Genomic DNA, 22,437 nt, shown 5'->3' on the forward strand with positions numbered 1-22,437 from the left:
TTAACATCCAGTTCAAATATATGCCTTCTGTGACAGCTCAAAGATGTTCAGAGACCTTGTTTTCTTGGATCCTGACAGTTGTTGGTTTATGATGGAAAGTGCAACAATAACAGAAAATAAACCACCTGACAGAAAATGCCATGGGTTGACAAAGCTGGTAGTTTTTTTTAATGTTCAGTGCAACAAAAATGGCCACGTTCATAAGAAAATGCAGCTATCATTGAAACATGAGAGGAGGTGCTTGTTTCTGATCCAGAGTCCTTCAACAGAATGATTCCAGTATACAAACCATGTATTTCTGTATTCCAGAGATAATATGACAAAAAACACAAATGTGACATGAAATGAATGGTCTTCCCCAAATACTTTCTGTATGGAAGACTTTGTGAAATGTATCTTTTCAGAAGGGATACCCTATTTGGGATCCACAAAAAATGATACACTCACATTCTGTTAAGTATGGAGCACTGTGTGCATAGTTAGTATACTTTGTTTAGATCAGCAGTTAGATATAATTTGAAAGCTGGAAATGTTCAGCCAGGCATATGTCATTTGCAGCTAGGAAACAAATGTAAGTAATGACTGCAGAATGCCTATTGTATGTATGTATGTATGTGTGTGTGTGTGTAATTTATAGGCCACTTTTCTCACTGAGACCGAAGGCTGATTACACAGTGGGGGATTCCGCATGATCAATTTTGATCGGACTTTCTGAGCAGTCATGCCACGGTGGAGTCCTACGAATCCACTTCTCCCCAATTCCACATTAGGCTTTTGTTTCGCACATTTCATCGGCTCAAAGTCCATCATGTGGAATTTTTGACAGGATAAAAATCAATTCCTCATCGCTTTTTCCAGGGGAAGTGTCGAATGATGCACATCTTCATCCCCCCCCCAAAACGTTGCTACACATAAACGTTGCATCAAACCAACACATTAGAAAAAAATTTCTCACAAAAACCCGTTGCTACACATAAACGTTGCATCAAATAAACATACTGGATAGGCCAGAGCACTTCCCGCCGATATTGTGGAAGAGTATTGGCTATTGACATTTGGAGGGAAAATTGTTACCAATGACCCCGCGTCTATCTTTCCCGCTTTCTTCGTGAGCAGTGTGGTTTAGTGATAGGTGTTGTGTTGAGGACGATCTCTTTCTCCCTCCATGAAATGCCTAGACCACTAGTTGAAGTCCCTCCATCACACTTTCACTCTACCTCAGAAGCTGTCAGCTGTCAGCGAGCAACAAGTAACAAATTTGGCGTGTTGTAAAATGGACCTGTTATTGGTCAGCTGTTGTCATGTGACACAGGATATGTTTCTGCATAGATTTGTAGAAACGTTGCAACGTTTTTTTACATTTTTTTTAAAAAAAAAAGAGGGGAAGGGAAAGGGTAGTGGGTGTAGCTTAGAAAACATGATTGGCCAATCAAATTAAGTTGATTCAAAGGGCGAGAGAAAAGGGCAAGGGTGGGGAGAACATCGGATAAAGAATTCCACATGATTAAAATCCCTAATCTGCTGCGCATGGACAAATAAGTCGGGGGAAAGCAGGATGGAAAAAAACCGGACAAAACGTGCAGTGACTTCGAATCTGCTGCTAGGATTGCCTTCCCACGTGTGGAAACACAAGAAAAAATCGAGGTCATTTAGAAGCTGAAGCAGGGAAAACCATTCGTGCAGAATCACCCGGTATGAGATTAGTACAATCCGTATCAAGTATATTTCCTACATTATCAAGGACATTTCGATAAACAATACCATAGGGTAAATAGATAGAAGTTTAAAAAGTCATAGCATTAGCAAGAATCCAATACAAAACAGAAGAAAATACTGAAACAGAACATAATAACTTTTAGAACTGACATTAGACAACATAAAGAAAACATAAAGCACAGGTACATAAGAGTACATATTTAAAGCAATAAATAATATGTAAGGCAAGATAGTGGTGAAGCATCTGAGACCTCCATCCCTACAATACAGCCCTCCCATCAAAAATCCTTTTTGAATAATTTGGTTTTGCCTCGTTTGAGGAAAGCCAGGAGAGTGGGGGCTCTCCTGACTTCCTCAGGCAGGTCATTCCACAAGGTAGGGCCACCACAGAGAAGGCCCATGTACGGGCTGCTGTTGATTTCGCCCATGAGCAGCCTGTCACCTGTAGGAGTCCCTGTTCAGATGAGCGAAGCTGCCGTGCAGGAACATAGAGAGGGAGGCAGTCCTGTAGGTATGCCAGACCAAGGGCGTGAAGAGCTTGAACTGAGCACAATGATAGGTAGCCAATGATAGGTAGGATGGGAGTGATGCTCATTTACTTTACTACATATCAGGGTAAAAAGGTTACATTGGTGATAAAATAAAGAATAGCTAACTGTCTACATCTTGAGGGTAAGACTTAGATTAGACTCAGAGAGACTCTAAGACACACAGAGAAAGCTTACTCAGACACTTAATAAAGAGCAATAAAAGCTTAGTATATGTTGCTAGCTAATTGCTCCCCCCAATAAACTGGTTGCCCAATAGTGAATCCCAGATCTTCTTCATTAAGCATAAAGAATCCCCTTTCTATGGTGGGAAACTTAACCACAGTTAAATGGTTCTATGCAAACTAGTTGACTAACTATCACAATAACAATTTTACACTTTCATGACTGAGTGTAGACCACTTGTTAAAATCTCAACAAGATTAATACCTGACAACTGCTTTCTGACCTGTGTCTAGCTGATTGCAAGAAGCTCACATGGTGAAAATGGGCAACCTGCCCAGTACAAGGGCCTCTTCTTCAAGACCTTAAGAGAGGATTCCTCATGATGGAGACCAGTATAGGTGATTAGGGAGTTCATCCCCAGGGGCAACCAGCTCAAGGACTTGGTTCCAGACCTGAAAAAAGGATGAACATCTCTCAGCTAGAACTGAGAGATGTAAAATTGGACTGGCTTTCCTTCCAAAATTATTTGGAAAGTCAGAATGGGCTGATAAACATGGTGATCAGGTTAATGAATGCCTATGTCAACCAATTGGAAGGGATTTGGGTGCATTTTTTGTACTCAGTAACTGTAGAAATCATAAATGAGGTGAAACTATATCTGTGTTCTATCTGGTCAGTTCATATAACAAGAGTGTCCACTGTAATAGCACATTGGCTAAGCAGACATAAGCTGAACAAAGCAGAATGGAAGTTTCACTCAGAGGACAACAGAGATTAAATCAAATTGAGCCCTGTTCATAGTTCTCAGCTTCTTCATAGGTGCCCGTAAGCAAAGGGAATTGGTTCTTTCTTGGTGAATGGGCTATAGGGCTGCTCTAACTACCTACCATGAAGAAAGAAAATGCAAAGAGTCATAGATCAAGGGGCAAATATAGCCTCCCCCCCACACACACACCACGGTCCCAGGAGGACTTGGTTTCAGGATCCATTAGGATGGTGTGGCTTTCTCCCTTGGCCAATCCCATTTTTCCAGCTATCTTGTCCTAAGAGCCTGTGTACAATCCTTGTCCAGAGTTTCTTAACCTAGATGTCTTAAGTTGTGTGTGTGTGTGTGTATGGGGGGGGGGGGCTATTGTGGGAACTTGAAGTGCCCATTATTCATACCTTGATAGTACCTGTAAAGCTTTGATTAACTTTCTGAATAGCACCTCATGGATGTTTGGAAATACTTAAAGCTGTTTTATGATCAAATAATGAACTTACAGTACAGTCCTAAGGAGAGTTACTCCAGTCTAAGCTCATTGAAGTCAACGGGCTTAGACTGGACTAACTCTCCTTAGGATTGCACTGTTAATTACAGATGCAGAGGAGTTAGCCGTGTTAGTCTGTGGTAGCAGAGTCCAGTAGCACCTTTAAGACTAACCAATTTTATTGTAGCATAAGCTTTCGAGAACTTGATTCTCGAAGGCTTATGCTACAATAAAATAGGTTAGTCTTAAAGGTGCTACTGGACTGTGAATTACTTAAGTGTCAAGTGGCCTTGAGTGAGGGTTGAGGTCAGATACCATTATATGAAAGGGGGTGGACTTGTTAGCAGTGACAGGATAATCTAAGATGTTCCTTTTCCTCAACATCTTGTAAGACATTTCTGAGAGGAGGGTGTTTCATTACGTTTTTCCACCATCCACAGGTTTCCTATCTGAAACTTAACTTTTGTATCCACTGTTCTGATTTGGTTTTTGGAACATTTGAGTTTCTAGTTGAGTTTCTGGTCTACTTAGTAAAAAGTCCAGTAGCACCTTTAAGACTAACCAACTTTATTGAGGCATAAGTTTTCGAGAACCACAGCTCTCTTCGTCAGATACAGCTCTCTTCATCTGATGCATCTGACGAAGAGAGCTGTGGTTCTCAAAAGCTTATGCCTCAGTAAAGCTGGTTAGTCTTAAAGGTGCTACTAGCCTTTTTACTTTTTTGCAACTACAGACTAACATGGCTTACTCCTCTGGATCTAGTCCACTTAGGGAATTCACTTCAGAATTGTTTTCCTAGAAGCAATTTCATCGGTATATAGGTTCCCTAAAACTTGACACTATCTAGGGAACAGTGAGTGGGACTTACTCTAAGATGGAATGGTCCTTCCAACCAATCATATCACTATTCCTACAATAAATTTTCCTTTTACAGATTAGAGGAAATAGGGTTGCCTTCATCCTGATGTTACCAAGTACGCCAGTGAAAGAGGGATTGGCACTGTTTATATGTTCAAGGGGCCCTCGGTTACTGCTAATCTTCAAGGTTGGTTTAATAAGAAAATTCCCCTTGGGAGGCCTGAATCTTCATGTCAGTGCAGAGATGTTAGGTTAAAGGGTGTACATCTATAGCATAGAAGACTCAACATAGAGATCTACCAGAGGGTGTTTTAATTTATCTTCACCAAGGCACAACTCCTTATGCAGTTGATCTTTTTTCTTCCTTTAATGGAAAAAGTTTGTAGGGTATCCATGTGGAAATCTGTCTGTAAGTTTGCCTGACGTTGTACAGCCAAACGGACATCTTTGGATGATCTCTTTGATAGAAGGGGACTCTTAACAAGTGGTGACTATAGTTTGGTGGTCCTGCCCTAGATTTCATGGCTATTTATATTCCAGCAGGCTAGACAGCAGCACCTTAGGAACTGCTGGATAATTTAAATTTTATTAACTTACTGTGAATTTTCTTTCTCACTGCTTCCACTCTTTTCTCACTCTCCTCCTTCTAGTTAATAGTTGTTGAAGTCACTGGAATAGTTGAATGATCCCAACAAGTTATCCAAGCGGTTTCTTTTTGGAAGACCAACTCGCTGCAGCTCTAGGCAATTTGAGTTGGGTAGGATGTTCTATTATTGTTGTGTATGTTTATTTTCTTTATCTATAACCCAGGTGAATGTGTGATACTGGGATTATTTATTATGCTGAGTTGATTTGTAGAGTCTTTGTCAGGTCCTTCTGGGAAACAGAGAGGAAGCCACTCCTATTGGAGTCAGAAAAAAAGCTCATGATCTTGTCCATGTTCAGGAGGAGGTGCTTCTCCCAATATGTCTAGACCTACAGCGCCTTGATACCATTGAGGAAGGAAATTCATGGTAATTGAATAAAATTTTCCATTCCAAGGAAAATGCTCAGTAGTATTCAGCTGCCAAATCTGGCTGGCAGCTGTTTTTGTTGCTGTATGGCTCTCCTGTTGTCCTCAGCTCTTGCAGGATATCAGGCATTACCCTGATTTTCTCCTGTTGCCCCAGTAACCTGCCTGCTGTCATCTTTGCTTTGTTGCTATCACATGTAGGTGCACATGGCCCTACTGCTGCTTCCAGGTGTCTAGGGTAACAAAACATATTGGTTACTTGGTGAGTGGGTTTGTAAAATACTGTCTGTGTATCTGATGTTCCTTTGGGTCTGGTGTGTCTTCCATGTTCAGGGTGGGTGGTAATATACAGGCAGATGATGGTAGCAAGTAAATTCTGTTTATAAATATCCACTGAAGAAAAACAGATATTAGAATTTTCTCCTATTCCTGTATTTTGGTGGCTGATGTTGCTATGGTCGCCCATGGTTGCCAGTCTCTCCTCACAGCAGCAATGAGCCTACCCTTTGTTTCTTATGTCCTTTATTCTTCTACTCATGTTCACAGGTGAAAATGGAGGATCAAGCTATATAGGAGCCAAGAGGGACAAATAGAAAGAAACCATGTGCAAAAGTGAAATAAAATGTGACGAAGGACAGTGGTGCAGGCAAAGTCTTAGATGAAAGTAGCTGTATTAAAATATTAGTATAAATAGCAAAAAAAATTGGTCACAAATTTATATGATAATACAAAAAACGTTGAAGATCATTATACAATTTAAACCAGAAGCCTTTTTGTTGGGACTGACGGATAAACAGTTGGAAAATAAACATACTATCTTATTTCTATATATGACCATGGTGGCTAGGCTTTTGTATGTGCAAAAATGGAAGAGTACAGTATTGCCTTCAATCGAGGACTGGATTGTGAAAATGACGGAGTTAGCAGAGATGGCTAAACTTACAGCACTGATCAGAGATAAAACATTGTTTTATGGTTAACTAGAAACCCCGTACTGACTTTCTGTGTGAGATGAGGAAAAATGAACTGATGATCTGTGGTTTTGATTTTTAAGAAGATAAATTTGGGAATGATAAATTTGGGGAAATAAATAGAAGGGGGCAGTATTGAAAAGGTAAATTTTGGAGATATTAAATCTAAAAGTATAATGTTTGTTAAAATATGATAGGTGTTATAAATGAAACATGTATTTTTGTTTTTTTCAATTCTTGTTCTCCTTTTTCTCTCTTTGTATTCTTTTTTCTTTTCTCTGCCCTTTTACTGGGCTTATATGCCCACCATAAATGATAAAATTTCCCCTCCTGCTGTTCACATTTCCAACATCTATTCAAAACATTTTTATACATTTTAGCTAATTTATCAGGTGACATATACCACCGATACATTATTTTATAGATGTTTCTTTCAAGCTAGAACTTAATGTAAATTTGAGACTTTTCAGTCACATATTTTCCCATTGTTCAATTTGTATATTATATCCAAATTTTCTTGCCCATTTAATTATACATTCTTTTACCTTTTCTTCCTTCATCTCCAATTTCAGCAAAAATATATACATTTTAGCAATAACATCCTCATCATTTGAGCATAGTTCTATTTCAAATACCGTAATGGATTGATCAAATCTGTACATTCTTTTATCAGTTTAAACCTTTCTAATAGTTGCGCATAAAAAAGTCATCGACAATTATATCCTTGCAGATTTAAATTTTTTCCTTCATGAGTCTATTGAAGTCTAAGAACAGCATAACTCTGATTAGGATTTCACTATTACTTTTCTACCACTGCTTTTCAATAGCAGGTCAATGAAATGTTCTTCAATAATCCTTCTTCACTTTTTTTTTTGTTGAAAATAAACTAATCTGCAATAGAACTCCAAAGTACAGATATTCTAATTTAACAGGGAACATGTCATGTAATAATAGGTCAAGGCTATAGCTATCTTTGTGTTGGCAGCAAAGGTGTTCTTTTAGAAAGAGTGGAATGCTGAGAAAGATTACCTTTGGCTTTAAGGACATTAAACTCTGAATCTTACATTTATGTTGTCGTCATTTACTCCCTTTCCATATAATTTTATTTCCTTGCTGCTATAGTGTAGGGGTTAGGTGGCTAGTCTGTAAATCAGCACTCTGCTGATTTAAATCCCACTACTGCCGTGAGTTCAGCAGGTAGCCTTGGGCAAGCTACTCCTCTCAGCCCCAGCTCCACAACTGTATTCTGGGGATAATAATAACACTGCTATGTTCACCACTCTGAGTGGACACTAATCTGTCTAAAAGAGTGGTATGTAGCATGCTGTTGTTGTTATTAAAACTAAATAACTTAAATATTTATTGAGTTATTGAAAGGAACCACATGGTGCTATAGCACCAGGTTGGTATAAATAGATAAAGGAATAATAGGTAAAGGTCTGTTTAAACATAGGTAAACCCGTAAGTAATTTGCTTGTGGTTCATAGCAGAATATGCTGACATGCCTGTTAGAGGTAGTGAATGAAGTCAAGTTTCAGTGATTGAAGGGCACAAATACAGAAAAAAATTAGGAAACAAGATTTTAAAAATCCAGTTTACAAAAGAGGATCCGTGTTGTACACATGCTAAATCCATTCTTCTAAGTTTTTTTTTTAACTCAGGGCTTAGTCAGGCTGGAGAGTTGGTAACAGAACGTCACTATAGATTGGAACGGTTAAAAATACAACATCTCCATTTATTTTACTACTAAGAATGTGCAAATGGCTGTTTTACTAAATACATATATTTTATTTCAAATATAGTTTGTAAACAAATGTATTGCAGTTAGGAAGAGCAGACAGATTTAATTCACTGATAAAATCAGGTACTGATTTTTAAGTCAAATTTCCAATTTTGTTGCTCTAAGTATTAAATCCAAAGGTTCTGCCAGAAGAGGAAGAGAGGGCGATTTTTACTAATCCCCCCATTATAGCCCACTGAGCTCCTCAACTATGGCTTGTGATGGAGGAATAGCATGGAAAGTAAAATGGTGGGAGGGGTCTGCAGTGGACTTGACAAAAGTCCCACTTAGCCCATTTGGATTCAAACTCAAATGTTTCTGGAATAAGTGTGTTTTCTAACATCCAGTTAGATCACTTACAACATATTAGTTTTGAAATCTAGGACCTTAATTCATAATTCCTGACACTGGAACCCCCCCCCCTCTTTTTTTTTTTGCATGGCATATTGGAATATTTGGAAGCAACAGCAAAATAAAATTTAACCATCAGTTTCTGCTTAGGTTTCTGGAAACACAATGATTCTATACAAGTCACTTACATAAAAGCAAAGGCCAGGATCCAATGAATCATGATGCTAATTCCATATGCTCTAAATAGTTCCTGAATAAAAGGGGTTTAGGGGAACATTATAGGCCCCTGGGAAGCAGAAAGTCTAAAAATTATTGTTACTGAACATTCAGTGGTGCTCTGTGTTGTTGCAGTTGTTATATTGTAATGCTGAATAGGTACAAGTCATGTTCATATTAGTCAGACCTTTTTATTATAATTTTGTATAGTTTTTTGGTTTCAAAATATGCTGATTGCATGAAGCTGCCTTATAAGGAGTTGGCCTGTCAACTCCAATATTATCAGCTTTGACTGGCAGCTACTCTTAAGAGTGTTAGCTGAAAGTCTTTCACATCATCTATAACTGCAGCCTTTTACTGGGGATTCTAAAGACAACCTGGATCTGGGATCCTCCACATGCAAAGTATGTGCTCAGCCACTGAGCAACAGCCCCTTCCTTGAAAAGGAGCATGTGTTTCTCTGAAAAATAATTGCACAGCTGTGCATGTCTGTGACAAACAAACAAACAAAAAGGAACTGCTTCAAAGTTATCCCTCTGTAGGCTTGAAATCCTATGTTTTAGTTTTAATTTTTTGGCAAACAAAGGATGTGAGGCTCCTCCCTCACTGGTGCCCCCACCTGACGCTTTGCCATCCTATCAGCTCTCCAGGCAGGTGTCCTCCGGCCTCAGATGGGCAGGGAAGGGGGTTGCACCACCTTGTTCCTTCTCCTGCCCTGGGAGTAACAGCACGCTCCAGCTGCCTCTCCCTGCAAAATCCTCCTTGGCCTTCACAGGAACCTGAATTTAAGAGTGGTATGCCCCACCTTCTTGGCTCTGCTCCCAATCTCCATCCAGTTTCCTTGACTGGCCCTGCTCCCAGCCTATCTGATAGGAGGGCTGGGTAGACTCTGCAGTCTCCTGGCCCCACCCACTTCATCCCAGCCTAGGGCAGGGCATTTGGTCTGCTCTCTTCCTGGCTCTCCCCTGCTGCTGGCGAACGCTTTCCAGTGGCTCCCCTGGCAGCTTGGGGCCTGGGCCTGCCTGGCTGGTGCTGATGGCAATCTCCTGTGGGCCTGGATGAGGTGGAGTTGTCTGGGCAACTGCAGGAGAATGGTGAGTCTGCTGAGTGGCTGCAGGCTGTTCCCTAGAGTTGTGCCTGGCATTGGTTGGGACTGGCCTAACGGTGAGGGAGGCCTGGGGGCCTGTAGAGGCTCCTGCAGCTGAAGTACTGCCTGAGGCCGTGCTGCAGGGCCTGAAGACGGTGTCTGCTGCTGCAGGGCTGGTGGGGTGGGTGGACAGAAGGATGGCGTCGTCGGACAAAGGAGTTGTTTTTGAGGGGCTTTGATTATTTTGTTTATATGCTGTAGCTCATGGGTGCACCCTGTTTCATAAATGATTTCATTTTTGTATGGTCTCCAGACACTGGGGAAGAACATTCTAGCTTGTATTCTGCTCCTAATTCCACAAAATTTGACAAAAGATCCTAGGATCAATATCAGAATGAATTCCACTCAAGATGGTGCTGGAGGAATCTGCTCATCCTTACTGTATAGGACACATTGCAGGGCAAAAGTGGTAGTGATGGGCTTCACAGAAGCCAGTCCTCCTTTATTGACCTCACTGAGTAATCACTAAGGCTTTCCTGTGATAACAGTTTGAAAACCAGCTCTTAATGATGAAACTACAAATAAGACAGTTAATCCTTAATTTTTATTATTTTATTATTTATTATTTCAATTTATAAACCGCCCATCCTCAGGGGCTCTGGGCAGTGAACAACAGTTAAAATCAATAAAAACAAGAAAACAATAATTCTAAAATCAACATACAATTTAAGGATGATCCTTCCACCTCCTGCTGTGCTTTGTTCCTGCGTATACTGAAATAACTATTGCAGGTTCCTTTTTACGCTCATAAGTTAAATTTTAGCTTCTTTATCTCTGAGTTAGTATTCTTGGAAACATTTGTTACTTGATAACATAAGAATAAGATTCTCACATGGTTGCTCTCTGATTTAACAGTTGGATAAGGGGTCTTGATTGTGGAGGGTGTGAAGAAGTACTGTCAGCTACCAAGGCAATGAGTCCAGTGTGAAATGTGGCTGACTGACTTGGGTGTGAATATTATGTCTCCCAAAGAAACCCCTTGTGAACCACTGTTAAATTACTGTCCTGTATTAACAGTTATTTATCAGACATTCGTTCACCACTAGAAATGGGATAATTTGAGCAATTGGCAGCTGCAGTGGTAAACTCCTGCAATTCAGAGACCCAAACACCAGGGGTTCTACCCTTTTAGTATGTGCCAGTCAATTTTCACACCTCCTAATTTATAACACCTGCAAACAGAATTGACAAATGACTGAAATGAGAGATGAGTGTTAATTTTCATCATGATTAACAGCTTATCATGTATTTAGAACACTGCTTCTTTAAATCTTAGTGTAAATTGTTTGGATGCACAATATCTTCTAGCACAGACTAGCAGGTGGGGATGAATTCTGGATTATTGGCTTGTGCTATAAGAATAAATCAGTAGCTTCTGGTTAAATACATATCTTCATCATTTGCTCAGTGACAATATTCACTTGAGACACACCAGAAAAATTTATTGCACAGTCCTTCTGTTTGCTAACCAGTGCTATAATAAGTTTATTCCATGCTCAGTAGGAGGAACCCCTATGCATGTTGTACTTTATTCCATTTTAGGTCCTTTCCACATGGCACGCTTTAAATCTTCTGAGTATTCATGCCAGTTGGTGCTGAATGTTACTGGAACTGCTCTTTTGAATGGGGAATTAGCTTAGCAGTCCAGAACTAAATTTAGCGCGGATCTAACCAAGGTCCTTTCTCCAGACGCTCACGTAATAAAGAGGCAGACTACAAATATTCCATCAATAATGTGTATTTACTAATAGTGTGGCGTAAGCCTGAACTTGCACATACATACAAGATAGCATACAAGGGCTAGGAAACATAGAGTAGGAAATATAGAGATGGTCGCATGAGCAGGTACCCACGATGATAAGAGATATACTTACAATCCTGAAGCGGAGTAGAGACACAGCAGCGAGGTGGTCCAATGCCAGCACTGGATCCACAGAGAGACAGCAAGGGGTCTGGACAGGGAAGGCGTACGCGCCATGTGGCCGGGGCAGCCAGCTTAAATACCCCAAAACGTACCCTTGGGCTGGTGCTGCACCTTGTGGTTCTCACGGGTCGAAACAAAGGTCTTAATGGTTTTCTGAATGTCTTAGATGGGCCACTTTAGTAATCTGATTGTGTTATAGTGACACCTTAGGAAGAGGGGACAAAGGAGGGAGGGGGAGATCCAGGCGTGTTGAATGGATGTTTCAGTGGACGGAGCTTGTCCTGAAGTCATCAGCTCTGGACTGCGGAGGCTTCTTTGAGATGCATTCTCTAAGTGCTTGGGATGGTCGGCACTTAGCTTCTTCTCCGGGGCGGCTCTTAAGATATGCAGAGCGGGGCGAGGTTCTCTCGCTGCGGACGTGGTGTGTCCGCTTCTCCAAAATGGCTTCCCAAAGCAGGCTTCTTCTCTAGGTCTTCTGGCTGCCTAAGAACATGGCTGCTGGCTGGGCATGGCTGGGGCTGGCTAGCAGGCTGCCCGGTAGCAAGGGCAAGCTGGGTGTCTGGCCCGTGGGAGTCTCCAGGTGGGAACTGGCCAGGGGGTGCCTGGTCAGGCTCGCTGGAGGTTTTCCCCAGCTGGCACCTGGCTGCTAACAGCACGGCTGGGGCCCAGGTGAGGCAGGCTTCCATGGAGGCAGGGAAACAGCACGTGAAACACAGTCCATAGCAGGGAACAGGCACAGCCCGTGGTGGATGGTGAGGCAGGCACGGAGCACACGTGTAATAAAGTCCAAACACACACAGGGAGGTCCAGATATAGGCTCGGGCAAGGCTGCCCAGAAAGAGAGTCCTTAGTGTAGTTGTCCAGACATGGATTCAGGAAACTGACACAGTCTATTGCAACAGCAGGATAACTAGCAAGCAGGTAGGAAACTGACACGTGTATTAAAGTGCATACATGCAGGGCAGTTTTTGGTGTAGCAGTAAATCAGCAACGCGGGAAACTCCAACACAGTTCATGGCAGGCCTTGAAGCAGGAGAGGGGGCCTACTTGGCAACAGAATCAGCTTGGGGCCCCCACATTCCACACTGTAAAACACCAAAGTGACACCAAGTGGCAACAAATATATTCTCACCTTTATTGATGCATTCTTCAAGTATACTGTAACATACATGATCAGGGAGAAAAATGACATGCTGGAACCAATCAACCAACCATGGCATCCAGACACTGAGCAAGGACCAAGATCGCAGCCTCTGATATAGAGCTGGGTGTCATCAACATACTGGTGGCACCCAACTCCAAAAACTCCTGATGATCTCTACTAAAGGGCACATATAAATATTGAATGAAATTGGGGCATCGACCCCTAAGGGACTCCACAAGAGATTTCTCGCTGGGTCAACTTCTCCTCTCCAATGATGACCCTAAAGAAGCATCCTTGGAGGAATGAGGAGAACCAAGCCAAAGCAATTGCTCACCCACAGTGAGGCCAAGCAGTTGAACAAAATTTGAGTGGTCAAGAGTGTCAGATGCTGCTGATAGATCTAACAAAAACAGCAGCTCGTGCTCACCTTTATCCAGGTGGAGTCAGAAATCATCAACCAGCACCACCAGAACTGTCTCAGCGCTGAATCCAGACCTGAAGCCGGACTGGAATGCATCCAACACAGATGTTTCCATAAAGAATCCCTGGAGCTGCTCTGCCACTACCTGCTCAATTACCTTGACTAAAAACCGTAAATTTGAGACTGGGCAGTAATTTGCCAGCTCATTCTTATCCAGGGGGGCTTTTTTAGTTTCTGTAGTTTTCAAGAAGAGTCTAGATGAATACTTGTCAGAGATGCTTTAGGCTGATCCTGTACTGGGCATGGGGTTGGACTAGATGGTCTGTATGGCCCCTTCCAACTCTGATTCTATGATTCTTCAAAAACGGTGTTACTGTTGCCTCCTTGAGTGAACTGTGCCTGAGAGAGAGAGCGATTAATAATCTCCTGCAAGGACCTACACACTGTCATGCCTAGAGAGGGTCAAAGATTAGAAGGTGTACAAGCAGTTCTACATCTTGTCCCTCTTGTACAATAACAGTCCTCTCACTGTCACACCTCACTCCTCCCCCTCTCTTCAACGCTCTGTTGCATGTACTAGTTGGACCCCCAGCTGAGAGCCGCAGGCTGAGAGTCCTTGTGCTCTTACCCTTAGACTTGTGCCAAGAGGCTCGCGCCTCTAGAGAGACGTTGAACATTTGAGTAGGGCAAGCTGCTAAATTGCCTTACCTGCCTGCAGGAACATGCAGATGGGTTAGGGAATGCCCCTAAAGTCCTCTCCTTCTTCCTTCCCTTTCCCAGCCAGTCTGCAGGCAACTCTAGAGAGGTGTTGGGCTTTTGAGCAGGGCAAGCTGCTAAATTGCCTCTTATGGTTCTTATCATTTTCCATATTGTGTTGCTTATTGAATGTCCCAGCTGTTGTATTGACTTATACTGTGTAATCGGCCTTGAGTATCAGCAAGAAAGGCAGACTATAAATAACATAAATAATTATTTGAAAAAGTTATATAGGCTATTTTAGATTTATGATATGATAATACAAGTTTGGATCCAAAGATCCCACTCATGATTTGAAGGGGACTGCTGATTCTTTAGTAATTAACTTCCTACCAAATGCTTTTGTTAGGGAGTTAATTACTTAGTGCACAGAGTTTTAACTGATGGATTTGTGGCTACTATATTCTGATTTTATTGTTACTGGTTACATATTATGTAGTATTTTAATTCTTTTTTTTTTTTACTACTGGTAGCCTGTTATAGGTTTGCGAATGTGGTTTTCTTATGTCTTTTTTTGGCATATTATGTGTTAGATTTCTAAGACTCTTTGGGAGTTCTATAAATAGTGGCAGGACAAACATCTAAATGTATACATTAGTAATACATTTGATATAATACAGTAATAGGGTAAAACTGGCACTGAGTCCCTCTATTGGAATTTGTCAGGTGCCAGTCCAGCTGACATTTGAATTATTTACTAAGAGGGGTTCCTTCTGTGGTAGTCATTACATGGAAAATAAATAATGTATTTTTAAAAAATGCATGGATAACATTTATTTAAAAGAATATTGTAAATAAATGTGTAAACAAACAATTTACATGTGAATTTGATATGTGAGAAATTGCCATGTGAATTACAAAATCCATTTTATAATTCATGCAAATGCTTATTTAAGGGATATCTGTATTTTATAATTATGTATCTTACCAATATAGAAGAACTGCTACTGTTTGCAGTTAACCAGTTGGGTGAATTCATGTAGAATGCATTAATAAAGGTTAAATACTTATTTGATAAAATGAGCTTCAAATTATTTAATATGTTTATTATATATTCTTAGTGTTTTATATTTGTATGTTTTACTTTTGCTGTACACCGCCCTGAGTCCTTCGGGAGATGGGCAGTATAAAAATTCAATTAAAGTAAAGTAAAGTAAAGTAAATCAGAGTTAAACAGCATTAACAGAGTTAACATGACAAGAGTGTTTTTGTAACAGTTTCTTGAAAACAAAATGTTTTAAAATAATATATAGAACTATAATAGACTGAACCATCAATAAGTAAGTGTAGGCACAATGTACATACATTATTTACTCAAAAGGAAGAGAGCCCTGAATGTAAGATGACCCCCTTTTTAGGCATTCACTGTTACCCCCCCCCATTTTTCTACTACAGACTAACATGGCTAACTCCTCTGGATCTCCCCCCATTAACTGCTTGCCTTATCCTTCTCTATATAATGTGTCCACACAATAGGTATAACTACTGTTGTGCTAAACTGCTGTAAACCCACAGGCTCTTTGAGTTTCTCTCTTCTGGGAAAAAAGAGCTGACCTACTAGATAACTCTGGCTTAAAGCACAGAGGAATAAGTAAAAGCTGGTGTGGAGTACTATTTGGAGCCAGAAACATGGGTCAGTAGAGGAGCAAATCCACCGCCACTGTTCCTACTCCTTCTTTCCATTTGCAGGCAAGGAGCTGCTGTTTCTAAAGCTAGTCAGGGTGTTCACTCCTCCTCTCTCCCCTTGAAACTCAAAGCAGATTGAAAGGCAGTATTTGCAGAGGCAGCATTGCTTTAACTGCCACTCTTCTCCACTGGTGAATGAGTTGGTGCACTTTCTCTAGAGCTGTCCCTGTGTGCCCAGTAAATCACTTCTCATACTCTGCAGATCTGTATACCTGAATGCAATATACCCTGCATCCTTTTTAGAAAACCAAAAAAAAGTTTTAAAAAAATCTTCTTTTCAAGTAAATATGGTATTCAACTATAATATACACCCTGCAGACATTTTATTGCAGAGCAACTGAAGGCTTGATAAGAAATGTTGTATATGTTGGATGCCACACATGATAATATATAATAATAAAGTCTTCATCTAATTTGTGGACTCATTCATGCTAAGAGACAAACAGGAATTAAGTAGAAAGTCAGGTTACCTTAATTTGCAAAAACAAATGAGTAAAAATCACTGTGTTTTTCTGTCCTGTTTTCCAATGTCTGCTTTTAATTGGATTTTTAATGCAGTAAATTGAACAAAACAGTACTTATTTTTATTTGCAGAGCACCAGAAATCATACTAGGTTTGCCGTTCTGTGAAGCCATAGATATGTGGTCACTGGGCTGTGTGATTGCGGAACTATTCCTTGGATGGCCACTATATCCAGGAGCTCTTGAATATGACCAGGTAATAGAAGAGTGATAGTATTTTGAAATGAGACTTACTTTTGTATGTTTAATTTTTAATTTGATTATTTGAAGACTTAACACGGTTATGAATGTACAAAGTGACTAGACTATCTACTGATCATACCATATATTAGATCCAAACTTGGGTAAGCTTGCTCCATTTACAGAAGCTATTTTTACCACCTTCCCTTAGTCCAGCAGTCCTATGTTGGTTGGGGAAAGGCGGAATCCTGCAACATAAGGGGGCTGTATTTGCCCCTCTTCACTCCTTTGTGAACTCACTTTGTTCAGGGAAAATCTAACACTATCTGTATATCTCGTTCTTTAAATGGTCACATTTGCAGATGTTTAAATCTGCAGATCAGACCCACATTGAGACAAGGAAGACTTTTCTCTAAACATGGGGACTGCTCAGGTTTGCAGAAAAATCTAAAAATAAACCCAAAATCGATGGGAGGTTTTAATCTCCCCTCCCAATGAACCTATCTGTGTTTGTGCAGAGCCACAGCTTCCACCAGCCCCAGCTCTCCTCAGTAGCCTCTGGGGTGCTGAGACAACAACATTGAGGGAAGAGGAGATTGTTGCAAACCCCACCATTGCTCCCACTTCTCACTGAGACGCTGAGGTAGCAGTGCTGAGGGCAGGAGAGCCAGTGATGCTGCTGGCAAGGGAGGAGGAACTTCTTTGGTGAGCTGCACCATCACCCTCTCCTCTCACCAGCCTCTGAGGCAGCGAGGCAGCAGTGGTGAAAGCCCTGACATTATGGCTTCTTCACTAGCCTCTGCGTGCAAGGCAGGAGGAGCTGCCAGTGGCACAGCTGGGAGGAGGAATCATTGGCTGCCATGCTGCCAGAAAAGGAGCTGCTATTGCAGTGGGAAATGCCCCCTCCCACTACAGTACTGTCTGTATCCCTCTCTTGCAGCTATGTGAGGGGAACAGTGGTGGTGGTGCCAATAGGCAGGATCCAAGTAAGTGATGGAGGTGAGAGAAATAAAGACTAAGTAATAAGTGGAGGAGGGAAAATGTGTGTGTGATGGGGTGAAGGAGGGCGCAAGAGAAGAGTAACTGTAGGGATGGAGGGATAAGTGAGACAGAAAGTAAGTGACAATAAGTTGTAGGGAGGGAGAAAGAGAGAAAAGCAGAGAGAGGTAAGAGAAGGAGTGGGGGGAGTGAGGGAGAGACTGAGAAAAGGGGTGGTGGGAGACTGTAATAAGCAAAGGTCCAGGAATAGGATGGCCACTTTTGCAAATTCCTTACACTTCCCCCACTTGTATTACTCTAACAGTTTTAGAGTTTAGAGAAGGATAACATCCTTCATGTTCAATGTTTGTAAATGCCCATTGCCCCCAGAGTTGGACAAAACATGGGGTTACCGTTGCAAATTCTGCAATCTGCCTGTCTCTGTCCCTTTTTGTCAATGAACGCTAAGAAGTGCCGCCTTTAGCTGTATGTTAACAAAATAAAGATGCTTTATTACTAAACAGACTTTTTGTGCAGCAATATTTCTCCACACTAGTATTTGTTATGTTATCAGGATCTCATATTAATGAAAAGTCAAACGAATATACAGGCTGAATTCAATACTGAGTTTTCTCAAACTAACATTAAGTATACAAATTAATAATGTTATGTTTATAAAATTAATTTTTAAAGGTAGGCTAATCAGTATTCATTCTGCTTACCTTGATTGTTCCTACAAGTGAATTACATAACAAGGCTTTAGGAACCTAACATAAATATGTAAGCTAGGTTTTCTGGGGTGCAAGTGTACAAAATCCCTATTAAGTATATTGCCTGAATTCTCTGCATCAAATATCACTTTTAAATTAGAGATGGGCATGATCCGCATTACGATCGAAAACCCCCCACTATAATGGCGATCGTGCGATTGTGAACCGGCGGATTGTGATTGTCCACAGCCAACGATCCAGTGGTCGGGAGAGGCCTGGATCGGGGTGATCGGGCTCGGATCAGGGATCCAGACACTCAGGCGCCAGCAATCTATTCCCCTGGCAACGGAGCCAGGGGAATGCCTGAGCTCTGTTTGCCCTCCTTCTGTCGCCCTGGAAACCCCAATGAAAGCCCAGCTTTCCTTGATCAGCAGGGCTTCCTTCCAACCACGGAGCAGCTGGCGAGCGGCCAGACCCCCGCCCTCTGAGGGGAGGTGGCTTTCTGCTGCCTCCCCGTGCTCGCCAGGCCCAGCGGCCACCGCCAAGACCCACTGTTCCTTTCTTGCTGGGAATACCAGCACGCTCCAGTTTGGCCTGGCGGGTGGGCACATGGGGGGTGCCGCCGGTGAGCAGCCAGACCCCCTGCCCCCTGAGGGGAGGCGGCTTGTTGCCGCCTCCCCGTGCCCGCCAGCCCTGGCGGCTGCCGCCACCACCCACCTTCCCACATAGCTGGGAATAGCAGCGCGCCCCGCTTTGGCCTCCATGATCCACGATTCAAGGCTCGGGAACAGGAGATGATCGGAGCGGATTGTTAATTTGGGATCGTTGCTGGCACCGATCCACGACCAGCTGGATCGTTTATTTTTTTGGGATCGTGCTCATCTCTATTCTAAATATCCATTCTGGTCATTCTTCGCAGAGTCAAACTTTCAAGCTATTGTGATGTCACATTAAGCACCACAGATTGCTGGCTGATCTCTACATATATAATGTGGTAGTGCAAAACTATCTTTCTTTAATCCTTCTAGATCCGTTACATTTCACAAACGCAAGGCTTGCCTGCAGAGCAACTGTTGAATATTGGAACAAAGACCACACGATTTTTCTGTAAAGAAACAGATGCACCATATTCAGGTTGGAGATTAAAGGTAATAAGAATGCTCAGGTTTCTGTGCTCTGCATTTTCAGCTGTATGCCTTAAAGAAGTAGGGCCGTACTGAACTGAGACGGGGGGGAGGGGCGCACTGTCTGCATATTTTCTGTTCCTTTGAAATGTCCCTATTAGAGATGGGCATGAAACGAAATACGAACCATAGTTTTCATGAACCAGGCCTGTTCATGGTTCACGAACTGGCAGTTTGTGGGAGCTCATTTCTCATGAACCATGATGAATTTTAGCCCAGTTTGTTTGGTTCATATTTTGGTTCATCACTGCAGACAGCCTGGCGCCGATCAATCAGTTTGCTGGGCAGCAGGGGAGATGGGCTCTCTGCAGACCTTCTGCTGAGCCAGAAGCGACGTTTTCATGAACTGGTTCACGAACCGGGGTTACACTTTGTTACACTTTGTTGGAGAAAGGTTTCATCTCTGCATTCAGCTTTATGCCCATTTTCAAATTTTCTGTTGAAAATATGCAGAATTTATGTTTGTGCTCCCTTGCAGAGCTTTCTGTTAAATCTGATTTAGTTACTATTCCAATGTTCAATTATAGAACTAAGTATTTCATTGGAAATGATAGCAGTAAAACTAATTTGCATTAATTAAACATTTATATTGCACTTCTCCAAAATAGATAGGACGATAGACAGTGGGTTGGATCCAGTGATGTGTGAGTGCAAAGGAAAATGTGTTCAGTGCACTTGGCTTGTGCAAACAGTAGCACAACTCCTGCAACAATACTTAGCACTTTAATAAATTTTTAGTGAAATAACATTGTTCATCTACTGTCTTCCTGTGCAGTCCCAAATGGGACTGCGCACAATCAGGCCTGCTGACTTCAGAGATTTTTACAGCTCAGAACCACTAGGGGGCGCCCTCACCTCCCAGCGCACATGCGCGGCTGTCTTTCCCACCAAGACAGCCACTAAGAGGCGGGGTGCCCCTGACATACCCTCATTTCCTCTTTTGCTGCCGACTCTAGAGGTTCTAGCTCGTTCTTTTGTGAATCGAGATGCTTTCTTCCCTACAACGATGTCGGAGAAGGCTTTGTTTAAACGTTGCGTGTCTTGTGACAGAAAAATGACTCGCTCCAATGTCCACTCTAACTGCCTCTCCTGCCTGGGGGAAACCCACAACACACGGGCATGTAAATACTGCTGCACCTTCACCCCAAAGGCCAGAGCAGAATGGGTGGGGAGATTGCAGGCCTCCTTATGGCAGCGTGCCATGGCAGCAACGAATTCACCAGCTGTGGCAAAGATCTCTGCCCCATCTGGTTCGGCTACCCAACCTGGGCCCAGGTCCTCAGGAGCCAAGACATCTTGCTCCCGCTCTTCACTAGCCCAGTCCAAGTCCTGAGCGCCTTTGGATCCGACTGCTTCGTTGGCTCGGAGTGCTTCAGAACCGGCAATAATCACCTCGTCGGATCAGACTCCTTTGAAATTGAGGACTCCGTGCAGTAGAGCATCCTTGATGCCTGTAGTGGTCCCAGACCAATCTCCTCGTACCCACTGGGACGAGTCCGTGGTTTCGAGAATGTCGGAACCAAAAACCCCTCGGAGTGGGACAGCTTCGGAGTGTCGATTACCTTGGAACCGACGTGGTGACTCTTAAGTTCCAAAACCATCGGATCCGATTCATTTGGATCCATTGGGATTCAGTCAAGAGAAGAAAAAGAAGAAGAAACATAAGTCTTCAAAGCGGGATAAAGCAATTTTGGAGAGTGAAATCTCCCCTCAACAGCCTGCAGGACCTCTTACTGAAGTCGGATCCGAGCCTCCCAGCAAGAAGCCCCGAAGATCAGGTGACCATTCCTCTTCCCATAGCGCTCCCCACTCCAGGAGCTGGATTGAGGAGGATATAATATTAGTAGAGAAGCCTCCTACCCCTTTGGGTCGGTTTAGATCGCCCTGTCAACATTCCTGGTCTCCACACATCCCGTGAAGAGAGAGGGCACTATGGGCGCAGGGACAGCCCATACACCTATAGAGGAGACAGCCCCTATTTGAGGGACCATTGTTTTCTGGATGAGCCAGCTCCCCACAGTTTCCACAGAGAAAGCTCCTACTATTCGGACTGACTGCTTAGAGATCATTCCAGATCCCCCTCCGTACGGGCCTATTCCTACCCTGGTTCCAGGTGCACTCCACGTCTATCTGAAGTGGGTTTGGAGGAAGATCTCTGATACCCGAGGTCCTGCAATACACCACCCTTAGATTCTCCCGAGGGAGCGATTGGTCCGACAGAAGAAGCCTCACCCATGGATGGCTTCCATGCATATGAGTTACTCCAGTGCATGGCCAAGGCTCTAGAAATTAACATGGCTTCCTTGGAGCCACACTCTAAAGACAAAATCTTAAAACATATTTGCTCTGGGTCATCCCCCGCTGTGACATTCCCGGTAATTGAAGGTTTTGTTGAGCTTCTGACCAGCTTGAACCTGAAACCGGCCTCCTTGCCTGCTACAAACAAGAAAGTAGAGAATCTCTACAGAATCAAGGATGACCTCTGCCCTTTTCTGTCGATGCATCCTTCTCCTTCTTCGCTTGTCACTGAGAACATGCAAGCTAGACCCAAACAGGGGTCATTATCCGTCCCTTCTGACGAGGAGAGCAGAAAGATCGACACCATGGGCAGAAAGATTTATACCTCTGCAGCCTTTGGAATAAAAATTGCCAACTACGCTGCAATGATGGCCACTTACCAGTTGCTGCTCTGGAATAAGGTAGCCACCTTCATTCTGCAGTTACCTGAGGACCAGAGAGTCTTTCAGGAAGAAGTGGTCCATTTATCCTGCCACCAAATTAATATTGGCTGCAAAATGGCAGATACTTCAGCCAGGTCCCTTTCTTGGCCAATGTCCTTCGCAGATTCGCCTGGCTAAGGACTACAGCGTTGCCAATGGAGACAAGGAATAGAGTCAAGGATCTCCCTTTCGAAGGAT

The 22,437-nt window shown here is 42.6% G+C and overlaps 1 protein-coding gene across 3 annotated transcripts in view; it reads left to right on the forward strand.

Moving 5' to 3' along the window:
* Positions 1-22,437, forward strand: part of HIPK3 (homeodomain interacting protein kinase 3) — a 164,206-nt gene that overhangs the window by 92,390 nt on the left and 49,379 nt on the right. For all 3 annotated transcript variants that reach the window (XM_054970560.1, XM_054970559.1, XM_054970561.1), the window contains exons 3-4: positions 16,540-16,663; positions 19,364-19,483. In XM_054970560.1, coding sequence (XP_054826535.1) covers positions 16,540-16,663; positions 19,364-19,483 — 244 coding nt within the window. The remainder of the gene's footprint in view (positions 1-16,539; positions 16,664-19,363; positions 19,484-22,437) is intronic.

The sequence above is a fragment of the Eublepharis macularius genome, chromosome 2 (assembly GCF_028583425.1).
Source record: "Eublepharis macularius isolate TG4126 chromosome 2, MPM_Emac_v1.0, whole genome shotgun sequence".
In the NCBI taxonomy this organism is placed as follows: Eukaryota; Metazoa; Chordata; class Lepidosauria; order Squamata; family Eublepharidae; genus Eublepharis; species Eublepharis macularius.